The 12,199-nt window shown below is 36.3% G+C and overlaps 4 protein-coding genes across 4 annotated transcripts; 3 read left to right on the top strand and 1 right to left on the bottom strand.

Annotated features, from left to right (window-relative positions):
- The first annotated feature begins 50 nt into the window (after positions 1-50).
- LOC113275688 (proline dehydrogenase 2, mitochondrial-like) lies at positions 51-2,242 on the top strand. Its single transcript, XM_026525229.1, has 3 exons — positions 51-678; positions 1,009-1,654; positions 1,754-2,242. Exons 1-3 carry the CDS (start codon positions 136-138, stop codon positions 2,041-2,043), a joined length of 1,479 nt encoding a protein of 492 aa, XP_026381014.1. The 5' UTR covers positions 51-135; the 3' UTR covers positions 2,044-2,242.
- Positions 2,213-2,985, bottom strand: LOC113275689 (stress-induced protein KIN2-like). The gene is made up of 3 exons (XM_026525231.1): positions 2,846-2,985; positions 2,692-2,760; positions 2,213-2,560 (listed from the first exon to the last, which is right to left on the bottom strand). The coding sequence occupies exons 1-3, from the start codon at positions 2,900-2,902 to the stop codon at positions 2,486-2,488; spliced, it is 201 nt and encodes a 66-aa protein (XP_026381016.1). The 5' UTR covers positions 2,903-2,985; the 3' UTR covers positions 2,213-2,485.
- Positions 2,986-3,861: 876 nt separating this feature from the next.
- LOC113275687 (proline dehydrogenase 2, mitochondrial-like) lies at positions 3,862-6,100 on the top strand. Its single transcript, XM_026525228.1, has 4 exons — positions 3,862-4,556; positions 4,660-5,305; positions 5,390-5,630; positions 5,733-6,100. Exons 1-4 carry the CDS (start codon positions 3,918-3,920, stop codon positions 5,779-5,781), a joined length of 1,575 nt encoding a protein of 524 aa, XP_026381013.1. The 5' UTR covers positions 3,862-3,917; the 3' UTR covers positions 5,782-6,100.
- A 3,783-nt stretch (positions 6,101-9,883) lies between these two features.
- LOC113275686 (proline dehydrogenase 2, mitochondrial-like) lies at positions 9,884-11,880 on the top strand. The gene is made up of 3 exons (XM_026525227.1): positions 9,884-10,538; positions 10,665-11,551; positions 11,668-11,880. Exons 1-3 carry the CDS (start codon positions 9,945-9,947, stop codon positions 11,720-11,722), a joined length of 1,536 nt encoding a protein of 511 aa, XP_026381012.1. The 5' UTR covers positions 9,884-9,944; the 3' UTR covers positions 11,723-11,880.
- The last annotated feature ends 319 nt before the right edge of the window (positions 11,881-12,199 follow it).

The following is a 12,199-nucleotide window of genomic DNA, read 5'->3' as shown; positions in this document are numbered from 1 at the left end:
TAAAATTACCCCTTCCGAAATCCTTGTCTATAAAAGAGACTTAATTAGACTAGTAAAATTCATGTATTAAGATAAAATTCCTCTGAAGAAAAACCAAGAGTTTGAAAATTTCTTTCTTTCTTTGTGTTCTGTTTCATGGCAATAAGAAACACTCAAAAACTCCTGGGAAGATTCAACAAATCAATTAACACTTCAGCTGTTGCTATTACTTCTTCTTCATCATCATCCGTTCCGGATTTACCCGAAAAGAAAAGCGTTGCGGATTCTTTTAGGACGGAAAAGAAAAGAAATGAACAAATATTGGATCTTGAAAATGGAGAGAAATTATTCTCATCAATAAAAACAAGTTATCTAATGAAATCATTGATGAATCAATATTTAGTTTCATATGATCCGATTGTTGATATTGGAATTTGGGTTATGAAATCAAGATTAATGGAAACCATGGTATTCAAAAGTCTTATATTAGGTGTTGTGAAACATACATTTTATGATCATTTCTGTGCTGGTGAGAATTTAAATGAAGCTAGTAAGACCCTTGAAACTCTTTGGGATGTTGGTTTGAAAGGAATTATGGATTATGGTTTAGAAGATGCTAATGATAATTTCTCCTGCGATCGGAATTTAAGCGAATTCCTTAAAACCATTGAATCCACCAAGTTTCTTCCTCCTTCATCTGTAAGTATATCTATTTTCTTCACCTTTTTTCCTATCAAATTTGTACACTCGAATGGAAATTCTTGTTTGATTAAAAATATTTCCCCCGTTTCATTGGTTTTTATATGTTGTTTTCAAGAATATTTCTCTCAAATTTATTAGTTTCAGACTCCCAGTTAAATTGATAAGTTAAAAAGTGGTTTTGTATGGTTCCTGTTGGCTAGTCCGGGGGCAGGCCGCAGGGCTCTCATTTGAGGTCACTAGTCGTTGTGCAGCCTAGAAACAGATTCATTATGCTTCTTTATGTTTCTGTGAATTCCTGAATGAATGTTTTGTTCTATTTTTCAACAGGTGAGCTCTGCATGTGTAAAGATAACAGCAATCTGTCCAATATCATTGCTGAAAAGAGTAAGTGATTTGCTAAGATGGGAGCACAAAGATTCTTCATTTCATCTTCCATGGAAGATCGATACGTTTCCAATGCTTTCCGAATCGAGTCCTTTCTATCACACTTTGACAAAACCAAACCATTTAACGTCAGTTGAAGAACATGATCTTGAACAAGCTCATGAAAGGCTACTTCAACTATCCGAAAAATGTCTGGAGATGAACCTGCCCTTGCTAGTTGATGCAGAATACTCGTCAGTTCAACCCGCTATTGATTACTTGACATATTCATCTATGATAAAAATCAACAGACACGAAATCCCGATTGTATACGGTACAATCCAAGCTTATTTAAAAGATTCAAAAGAGAGATTACTTCTCGCAACAGAAGCTGCAGAGAAAATGGGTGTTAAAGTAGGGTACAAACTAGTAAGAGGAGCTTATTTATCTAGCGAATTGCAATTAGCTTCTTCTCTAGGTTGTACATCTCCAATTCATAATACCATCCAAGATACCCATGAATGTTACAATGAATGTGCTTCTATTATGCTCGAGAAAGTCGCCAACGGTACTGGAGCAATCGTACTCGCTACCCATAATCTTAATTCAGGTACATTAGTGCGCGCGATCGTAGTTGCATCGACTTTCACTAAGCTCATTCGTATGCACATCTAATTTTAATGGTTGCTGATCATATTTTGGTTTGCAGGGAGAGTGGCAGCAGCGAAAGCGCAAGAATTGGGACTTGGAAAGAGTAACCCAAAGCTACAATTTGCGCAACTCAAAGGAATGGCAGATGGGTTATCATTTGCATTAAAGAATGCAGGGTTTCAAGTAAGCAAATATCTTCCATATGGACCAGTTGATATGGTTATACCTTACCTACTGAGAAGAGCTGAGGAAAATAGGGGGATGTTATCTACTTCAACTATAGACAGAGAACTAATGAAGAACGAAGTGCTACGGCGATTCAAAGCTTCAATTCGTTCGCCAAAGTGATGCCTCTAAATTAGCCATTAAATCACACAATCATTATGCTCTTCTCTTCTCTTCTTTGGTTTTTATAAATTGGGTGTCATCATTCCCTTGTGTATATATGAAAATAGGGTTATGTTATTACTAAGATCTGTAAATGTGTATATGGTTAACATGATACATAAACTCAAGGTTTGAAGAATAATGAAAATTTTTAAATTGATTATTAAGGCTCATACAACTCCATAAGAGTGCAGTAGTCTTGTTTGCACTTCAAACAACAATAAACAAAAACCCTAACCAAGACTTGTTTTGCAACAAAAACAATCTGAAATGACTGAAAACATAGAAATCCCTAAGCAACAATAAACAAAATCCATCTTATATATGATGGTGCAGGCTAAATATTGAAAACAAAAAAACTTGATCTGATTCTTGGTTAGGTTGATAATGCTCATTGGAATGTTCATTTCTTCATTCCAGTAGCATCCTTGATGGCATCAGCAGCTCCTTGTGCCTTTTCCTTCATCTGCTGGCCAGCCTATACACGTATCCAACATATATAGAGCATTATTAGCAAATCAAACTCTTCAATATTCATTATTAGAATTTCAGTTGGTAATTTCTGGGAAAAGCAAACTTAAGAATGGCCTAGTAATGTCCAAAGTATACCTGTTGGCATGATTCTTTTGCAGATTGCATAGCATTGGAAGCTTGATCCACTACCTGATCCTTCTTAACCTATTTGTGTTTTGAAACAAAAAGTTAATCAAGAGTTAAAACCAATAAATTTCACAAAAAGAAAGACAGGTGAATCTCTTTATACCTCTGCTTGGCCCTTGGCTTGACCAGCATTGTAGCTCATGCTTTGGGAGTTATCCATCTCTGATTAATGCTAATTACTTTCCTTCTTAATTTCTTCTTCTAAATCTCACAAAGAACACAAAGAATGAGTTAAAAACTTGTTGTGATGATAATGCAAGCAAAGCTCAGTACAATTTATAGATTTCTTCAACCTTCTCAGAGCTTGACAAGTGTCAGCTGATTTATAGAACTTCTCATACTGGTTGTTCTGATACCTGTACAAGTGTATTTTGATCCTTTTGACTAGGACTGTCTAAATAAAGCTTGAATTGGTAACCAAGAAACTTAAAGAAAAGTTCATGTGTCCATGTACAAAGGCACAAACGTTAGGTCACAAAAGTTATATTTTACTTGGTACATCCAGACCAAGACACTAAACAGCTAACTCACGATCTTGATCACTGCACTGTTCGCCTAGGCCATTACGCACTCGAGCGCACACTAGCCACGCTTTTTTAACCATCTTGTTTCTTATCAGCAAAATGTACACAGATGAATGTGAAATCTACGGCTTAAAAGTGTATGTTTATTGTGTTTTTATGTATTTGAGTGCATGATAGCAGGACTCTGTAGTATATTGCGGCTGAAAATTTGAAGGTTCATTGTTTGGTGACAGTAAAACGGTGTGTGTTCATTATGCAGTACATTTTAGAGTTTGCAACATTTATAAAGGTTGCAAGTGTGCACATTTACCCACAGTAACTCTATTTTTCTACTGAGACTTGCTCAATTTCTAAACAAATTTGCTGAAGAAACGGTAATCAATGAGTTTATAATCTTCCAATTTTATCTCTGTAATCCTAATTTTAACCAACACCAATTATTATCAGACGAATAACCACCATTTATCTACTACTAATCAGATTTCTGTTTTTTTCACTAATTAACCCCTCAATTTGTACCAAAATTATATCCCTAAAAAATCTTAGTATAAATTCAAAGGAATAGAGATACAAACAAAAAATTGTAGTAAAAAAAGCGTAAGGGAGAGAATATTCCAATTCTTTGGTGAAAGGTACAAATTTTGACCTTTCATGGCTGTAAGAATAACTCAAAAACTCCTTCCAAGATTCAAGAAATCATTGAACACTTCAGCTACTCCTATCTCTTTGGAGCCTTCACTTAACTTATCCATCGACAAATCGAAGCTCACCGAAGAATTCTTGAAAAAATTCAAGACATCATTCAATATCAACAGCATTTCAGCTAGAAGTGCTTTTATCATTGACAAGACCTCGCCAACTTTAAGCACAAACCAAGGCATTGGCAACTATAAAGCTGATACGTCCGACGAAAAAACATTGGATTTTGATGACGGAAAGAGATTGTTCAAGTCGGTAACGACGGGGAAGTTAATACGGTCCATTTTGAATCAACAAATGGCTTCTTATGATCCAATTGTAAATATTGGAACTCGGGTCATGAGATCAAAACTGTTTCATATTAGTCTCATTAGGTACATAATATTGTTTGTGGTTAAACATACATTTTATGATCATTTTTGTGCTGGTGAAAATTTGGATGAAGCAAGAACAACTCTTCAAAAGCTTTGGAATGGAGGCTTGAAAGGAATTATGGATTACGGATTAGAAGATGCCACCGATAACACTTCGTGCGACCGCAATTTCAACGAGTTTCTTAAGATTGTTGATGCTACTCTTCCTCCATCCTCCGTGAGTAAATTACATACATGCATATACGTTGCTTTCTTTGATTATTCCAAGCAGGATATTCGTAGTTCGGATACATTCTAATAAGCTTTGTTATTTGCAACAGGTGAGTTATGCTTGTGTAAAAATCACCGCAATTTGTCCAAATTCACTGCTAAAAAAAGTAAGCGATTTATTGAGATGGGAACATAAAGATCCTTCATTTCATCTTCCATGGAAATTGGATACCCTGCCAATGCTTGCCGACTCAAGCCCTTTCTATCATACATTAAAGAAACCAAGTCATTTAACAGCAACTGAAGAACATGATCTTGATCGAGCTCACCAGAGACTACTCAAACTATCTGAAAAATGCCTTGAAATGAATCTTCCGTTACTCGTTGACGCCGAGTACTCATCAGTACAACCAGCTATTGACTACTTAACATATTCGACAATGATAAGAATCAACAGAGATGGAAATAGAATTGTGCACGGAACAATTCAAGCGTACTTCAAAGATGCAAAGGAAAGGCTAATTCAAGCCACGGAAACAGCTGAAAAAATGGGTGTTATACTAGGCCTTAAGCTTGTAAGAGGAGCTTATTTATCACATGAATCCACATTAGCTTCATCTTTAGGATTTTCTTCACCAATTCATGAAAGCATCCAAGACACTCATGCTTGTTACGACGAATGTGCTTCAATCATGCTTGAGAAAGTTTCTAAGGGCACTGGAGCAGTTGTTCTTGCAACACATAACATTGAATCAGGTGAGTTAGTGCATACGTTCACTAGTTCCTTCGTGATCTTCTTCACGTACGTGCTATTACTCATGTGCATTTTTTTTTATGTAGGGAAAGCGGCAGCATGGAAAGCTGAGGAAATAGGGTTAGGAAAGAGTGACGAGAAAGTACAATTTGCACAATTGAAAGGAATGGCAGATGGGTTATCGTTTGCATTAAACAATGCAGGCTTTCTAGTGAGCAAATATCTTCCTTATGGACCAGTGGAGATGGTAATACCTTACCTTCTTAGGAGAGCCGAAGAGAACAAAGGCCTCTTAGCTACCTCAACCGTGGACAGACAATTGATGTGGTTTGTCTGTTAAACACAAGATGATGATCAATTCTGGTTACTCCAACTTAGATATTACTTTCTTGAATCAATAATTGGATTTCATTTTGTTCTGGCGTGCAGGGACGAAATAAAAAGGCGAATAAAAGGGAAAATTATGAAACGCGTTTAAATTGTCAATAACAAGAACATCCTTTCGGTCCAGCAACTATGTGCCAGGAAGATTCAAGTGTAATTTTTAAGCAGTTTGTTATGTTAATAGAAAACACTAACCAGTAGGTTCTGTTTTCTTATGTAGGGCTTTTGCTTTTAGGAAATAAAACGGCCGGGTAGCTGCTGCTTCATGTATCTAGTCCATGCCGGCCGCCCAATCTAATTTCTTGCAAGATATGCATTATGAACAAAACTTGTTTGTAAATATGTGCTATTTTTCTACTCAATAATGGGTTTGCTACTAAGTGGCATTTGTAAATCAAAATCCTCTTTCAAAATTTTCTCTTGGTCCAGTCTCTGCCGTCCATGTAGTATATTTTAGTAATTTGGTTCCTTCCCACAGCAATCGGAGAGAGTACATGGGGGTGTTGTCGGCAATGAGGATGCGTCAGTACACAGTCGGATATGTGTTTGCTTTCAAGAAAAAGGCAAAAAGGGATGATAATATATTATAATGCAAATGGTGACCATGCAGCAGCTAAGCTAACTGACTAGCAGCTAGTGGACTAATCTCACTCTCACTTAGGAAATGTGTGCAATTTGCAATCGTATCTACAGCTGTATTTGTTTATATTTAATGAAAGAAGATAGTTCCAAAGAGAGTATATTCTTATCGAATTCGACCGTTGTTTTTCTTTTTGGTCCCCTGTACGGATCACTAAAAATCTCATATACGCGTCCTATTCCAACGTAGTACACTGCCTAGTTAGTAAGTTCGCGAATCATTTGCGAATTTTTCCGTACCGCGAATTTTACCGTTTTATTCGCGTACGCTTGCAACTCCGAACCCAAGACGTGTATTATGTGGCATTCCCGGATTATTCGCGAATCGTTCACGAATTTTACGTATCCCGAATGATACGTCCGCTTAATTCACCAAAAATTTTTTAGCTTTTATGTTTTCAAAGGCCCTATATTTTTGGGCTTTACTGCCTCCCAAGCATACACGGCCCGATATTAGACGTTGTTGTAATTTTTATGAAACAAAAATGACAGAAGAGATTTGAAGGTGAAGGTGAGAGAGATCTAAACCACTATACCACGTCCTCTTTGATGACTAATGTTGTATATATTATTAATATCATCATATTAAGTTTATTTTTTCTTTAAATAACTCAAATGTATGCATAAAAATTAGTCTATGACCTTATAAATATTAATTATTTATTATATATAGATACCGAATTTTCAGATCCGAACTCACATTTATAAATCGAATTATACACGTACGTATGTCGTTCCGAATTACTGACGAATCACGTTCTGTTGACCGAATTTTGAACCGAATTTGGGTTTTACAAAACCGTATAATACTCGTACGTTTACCGTTCCGTACGTTTGCCGAATCTCGAATTGCTAACTAGGGTACACTGTACTCCAATATAATACACCTGTTCCCAGCTTTTCTCGTTTGTTTCTTTTATATTTCTAATCTTATCTTTCTGAACTACAAAAAAGTACGTCTGATATTCAACTATGCTTATGGCTTACTACTTGCTGCTTGGTGATATCCAATGCTTACAGATTTCAATTGTTAAAAAACACTTTGGCCACTTGAGATGAGAATGACAAGTTGTGGTTTCTACGCAAAAGATGTTACAGTAAATGACATTAGGCAACTAAACACTGCTTTTTAAGGTACATTTAGTACGGAGACGTAAGTATTTGAAGCAAAATACTGCTCTTTTAGGTGTCAACGGTCTACATCTAGATTGACTTGGAGGTGTGTCAGTTCTTATCCCGGGGATATTGGAAATCGTTTCAAGTAGAAGTTTAGGCGGATGTGTGTGGGCATTGTAGTTGCATCATCAGCTGCCCGAACTTATTGTGTCTTAAATCTTTCCTTTGTGTAATCAATAATATGCACTTTTGGAGTTGTCTCTTTTCTCTTTTTGCAGACTTTGGCTTAGTTTTTCCTTTGTGTTGCTGCTCGTTAGCTTGTGTTGGAGTTGACAGTTTGGTCGTCTTTCGGTCTGTATCGCCTAGGCGTTCCCCATTTTGTTTTCTTTTCTTTTATCAATAAAATTTTAATTTTGTTTGGTTAATTTTTGTTTTGTGTAATTTATTTTCTTGGAATACACAAGTGAATAAAATACCAGTTGGGTAGCTAGCAGATATCTAGTGCATCGAAGATTTGTTCCTCGTAAATTTTTTTCGAGAGAGAAAGAGGGTGACTTGAGAGTGTATTCTGCTTCTTAGAATGTTAGTTTATCTCACACCACTAAGTTAAAGGTGGGAGGTAATTAGGACAATTCCGTACGTGTAGTTAGGTTTATAGGTTGGACTTGTTCATAGAACAAACACTTTTTTTTTATAAGAAAAAAGCCAACTACCAGAAGGCAATTACTCAACGGTTACAAATTGGTCGGCAGAGCTGCCTCTAGCATTATGTATGGACCTATGAGTTTCATACATATTAATGTGACTAGCATGTGCTTCTACTAATTGAATATGACTTAATAAAACTTCTAAATTTCGTCCTTTCCGGTTAAAGTTTTTAAAAAGGCTAGAATTGTAGCTAACGTAGCTAGTTTGACTGTCGTAATATTCTGATTTTTAGTGACTTTGATGAGATTACCCAGGAGAAAATAAACTACTTCTAAAAATTCCATCCTGCATTTGGTGGAATTTCATGTTGAATCTTCCTTGTACTTCATTACAATAAACTTCTTTCAGTTCCATTAGAGTTGGTTCATAATCGACTTTAAAGTCGATATTGGTTGGTTGCAAGTTGCAACTCCTTGACCCATCCTATTGTTAGTTCTGCTCCTCTTCTATATCTGCTGATTTGAGTGTTACAGTCTTTGATGTTTCTAGCTCTCAGACATTTTCCTGCATAAGATATTGCAATTACGACATTGTTAGTATAGATTTGAGAGCTAGCATGTCCGCCCATGCTAAGAGGTAACATGGAGTTGATGCTTATAGTTACTCCAAACTTCTTTCTATAAGTGTTAATAATCCTTTCCACGATCATGTTCATTTCTCTGATAATAGAGGAGCAGAGGCGCTATTCTATTCTATTTGCAGTAGAAGCAGTCGACTGTTTCATTTTCTGAAAGACAAAGTCACATCTAGCTTTCTAGATGAACCAGCAGAAAGTAGCAAAGATGAGAATCCAATCCTTGTTTTGATGTTGTGGTTGGAACCATGTATTGAGCCACTCATCAGAGAAGCATGTGGAGTCACCAAAAATCTAATGATGTTGGCCAAATAGGTTGATCCAAACAGCATGGGCAGGAAATAAGAGTATGAGTTAAATCTTCCTTGGCACTAATGGAGAGACCACATATGGGTTCAATCTCCCTTCCAATATTAGCAGTCCTAATATTGGTGGGGAGAATTCCATGAACATATTTCCATATTAACATCTGAATAGATGGAGAGGTGTTCAATTTCCATATTTCCTTCCAATCTGGGGTGTAGACATCATCTTTATACTTGTCATGGATTTTCCTATATATAGAGATTTAACAGTGAAAACTTCATTTTGCTTAGAATAAAGATAAACTTTTCAGTTAAAAATCAAAAAAAAATCTACTCATTAAGCTTCTCCGATGAAATCGCAAATTTGATGTTACTATCTAAAACCTGAATTCAAAATTCTTGCTGCAGACTATAAAGCGGACACCCATTTTAGAAAGAACAGTGAAATCTACACGGTCTTTAAACAAGCAGTAAATCTATTTTTGCTTCCGCACTAAGAATAGAAATTAATGCTAATTAAAACACTTCCGTTTTCTAACAAACTACAGTAAACATTTTTCAACTATTCTTATCATCAACAACAACAAAAGCAATACATGTTGATGTCACTGTCAAATATCAAAATCTAGTCTCATTAATTTTCATTCATGATCCCAAATGTGTAGGATCCGACCCAATGCTGCGTCAGCTCCATCCCAAAACATGCAAGATACATCCAGGAATCTCTACCATGACAGCTATCTTTTTTTACCATTAATAGTACCCATTTCATCGTAAATTACAATTTAACCCTTATTTTCTCTATAAATTCATACTTCAAAATCGGCATTTCTTACAACATTTTCTTACCTTAAAACAGTTTTAGAGAGAAAAGAAAAGTAAGTAGTTCGAAAAACAAAAGAGTTTTCCCCTTTCATGGCACTAAGAAACACAAGAATCCTATTGAGAGAGTTTGAGAGAAAATCTTTGAATACTTTAGCTGGTTCTCCGGTGGTTATCGGTTCGGTGACGACTTCCGTCACTGCCGCCGACCCTTGTTCATTTGATTTAACAACACCGATCACTACCAAAGCGTCGCCAGCGGAAGAAGATACCACGACATCAGAGAAAGGTAGACGGTCTGAGATAAATTTGGATTTTAACGATGGGAAGAAACTTTTCTCGTCGGTGACGACGGGGAAGTTGATAAGATCAATGGTGAATCAACAAATGGCTTCTTATGAACCTATTGTTGATGTTGGTATCAAAGTAATGAGATCAAGATTGGTGGAAACTATGATTGTTAAGGATTTTATCATGTCGATGGTTAAACATACATTTTATGATCATTTCTGTGCTGGTGAGAATTTAGATGAAGCTAAAAAAACTCTTCAGAAACTTTGGAACGGTGGGTTGAAAGGTATCATGGATTACGGTTTGGAAGATGCTACTGATAACGCGTCGTGTGACCGGAATTACAAAGAGTTTCTTAAGATTGTCGAGACCACCAAATTACTTCCTCCTTCCTCTGTAAGTAATCATCCATTCATTTCATTTTAGTTTCATTCTGTTTTAGATGTTCTGTTTTTCTTTTTTTTTGCTCTGTTTTTGTTTCATTTTTGAACGGAAAAATGAGAATTTTGTGTGTAACCGCAGGTAAGTTACGCATGTGTAAAGGTAACGGCAATATGTCCGATATCGCTGCTAAAAAGAGTAAGTGATTTACTCAGATGGGAACATAAGGATTCTTCATTTCATCTTCCATGGAAAGTTGATACATTGCCAATGCTTGCCGACTCAAGCGCATTTTATCATACAATGAGTAAACCAAACCATTTAACTCCAAGTGAAGAATATGATCTTCATCAAGCTCACCAGAGACTAATCAAATTGTCTGAGAAATGTTTAGAATCCAAGCTACCGTTGCTCGTTGACGCCGAATACTCGTCAGTTCAACCAGCTATTGATTACTTAACATATTCAACAATGATAAGGATTAACAGAGATGGGAACAGAATTGTCCACGGAACAATACAAACGTACTTCAGAGATGCAAAAGAGAGACTAATTCAAGCCACAGAAGCTGCTGAAAAAATGGGTGTCATGTTAGGACTTAAGTTAGTCAGAGGAGCTTATATGTCAAGCGAATCGCAATTAGCTTCTTCGTTAGGATTTCCATCGCCAATTCATAAAAGCATACAAGATACTCATGCTTGTTACGATGAATGTGCTTCGATTATGCTCGAGAAAGTGGCAAAGGGTACTGGAGCGGTTGTTCTTGCTACTCATAACATTGAGTCAGGGAGAGCAGCAGCGTCGAAAGTGGAAAGTTTAGGATTACAAAAGAGTAGTGAGAAAGTGCAGTTCGCACAGTTGAAAGGAATGGCAGATGGGTTGTCATTTGCATTGAAGAATGCTGGTTTTCAAGTTAGCAAGTATCTTCCTTATGGACCGGTTGACATGGTTATACCTTATCTTCTCAGGAGAGCTGAAGAAAACAAAGGCCTTTTGTCTGCTTCAACTTTTGATAGGCAACTAATGAGGTTTGTTTTGTTTCAAAACCACCATTCTGCTTCAATTCAATTCATGTCTATCTTTTGGTTTTGATTTTTAGTACATGAGTTAAACTTTTGTTCTTGTAATTTGTTTGGTTTTGCAGCAAGGAGGTTACAAGGAGATTGAAAGCTGCAGTAACCCCTTCAACCAACCACTAAAGCCCCCAGCAGTGTTTTTTTTTTTTTTTACTTTCTTAATAGGAAGATTATATTAGCTAAATGTACTTTAAAGCACCCTATGTAAAATAGTTTAGTAATATGTACCAATAAATACAAAAAAATACTTTGGATTATAGTGAAAAGTATGGTAGTGTCTATGCAAGAAATCTCCCAGTATCTTCAAGATTCAGTATTAAATTAGTTCCATGGACTCTTATACAGCCATGTGCTTAATAAATACTGACAACACAAAAATCAATAGGGTCCTTGAAGAAATTTCCTTAATCTGTATGAAAAAAGGTTGTAGGAGTGTAGGACTACAAAAGACCTTTATGAAGAGTGGTCCTAAAAGTACACTTGATTCTGTTGCATTATCATCAAACTAAGCGTGAATTACATGGTCCCAACTCCTTGGGGGTTCAACAACTTCTGAAGTCCCAACCAACCATCTCTTTTGCGCCCAAAAGTGTATTTTCT

This window comes from Papaver somniferum, chromosome 4 (assembly GCF_003573695.1).
Source record: "Papaver somniferum cultivar HN1 chromosome 4, ASM357369v1, whole genome shotgun sequence".
Taxonomy (NCBI): Eukaryota; Viridiplantae; Streptophyta; class Magnoliopsida; order Ranunculales; family Papaveraceae; genus Papaver; species Papaver somniferum.
This window is presented reverse-complemented; position numbering and strand designations above follow the sequence as displayed.

Bases quoted from the DNA above. Each gene is read 5' to 3' on its own strand.
- LOC113275688 (XM_026525229.1), top strand. From the start codon at position 136: ATGGCAATAAGAAACACTCAAAAACTCCTGGGAAGATTCAACAAATCA. The intron at 679-1,008 runs GTAAGTATATCT...ATTTTTCAACAG, and splicing joins AGTTTCTTCCTCCTTCATCT to GTGAGCTCTGCATGTGTAAA. The intron at 1,655-1,753 runs GTACATTAGTGC...TTTGGTTTGCAG, and splicing joins TACCCATAATCTTAATTCAG to GGAGAGTGGCAGCAGCGAAA.
- LOC113275689 (XM_026525231.1), bottom strand. From the start codon at position 2,902: ATGGATAACTCCCAAAGCATGAGCTACAATGCTGGTCAAGCCAAGGGC. The intron at 2,761-2,845 runs GTATAAAGAGAT...AAACACAAATAG, and splicing joins AAGCCAAGGGCCAAGCAGAG to GTTAAGAAGGATCAGGTAGT. The intron at 2,561-2,691 runs GTATACTTTGGA...ATACGTGTATAG, and splicing joins CAAAAGAATCATGCCAACAG to GCTGGCCAGCAGATGAAGGA.
- LOC113275687 (XM_026525228.1), top strand. From the start codon at position 3,918: ATGGCTGTAAGAATAACTCAAAAACTCCTTCCAAGATTCAAGAAATCA. The intron at 5,306-5,389 runs GTGAGTTAGTGC...TTTTTTATGTAG, and splicing joins AACACATAACATTGAATCAG to GGAAAGCGGCAGCATGGAAA. The intron at 5,631-5,732 runs GTTTGTCTGTTA...TCTGGCGTGCAG, and splicing joins GTGGACAGACAATTGATGTG to GGACGAAATAAAAAGGCGAA.
- LOC113275686 (XM_026525227.1), top strand. From the start codon at position 9,945: ATGGCACTAAGAAACACAAGAATCCTATTGAGAGAGTTTGAGAGAAAA. The intron at 10,539-10,664 runs GTAAGTAATCAT...GTGTAACCGCAG, and splicing joins AATTACTTCCTCCTTCCTCT to GTAAGTTACGCATGTGTAAA. The intron at 11,552-11,667 runs GTTTGTTTTGTT...TTGGTTTTGCAG, and splicing joins TTTGATAGGCAACTAATGAG to CAAGGAGGTTACAAGGAGAT.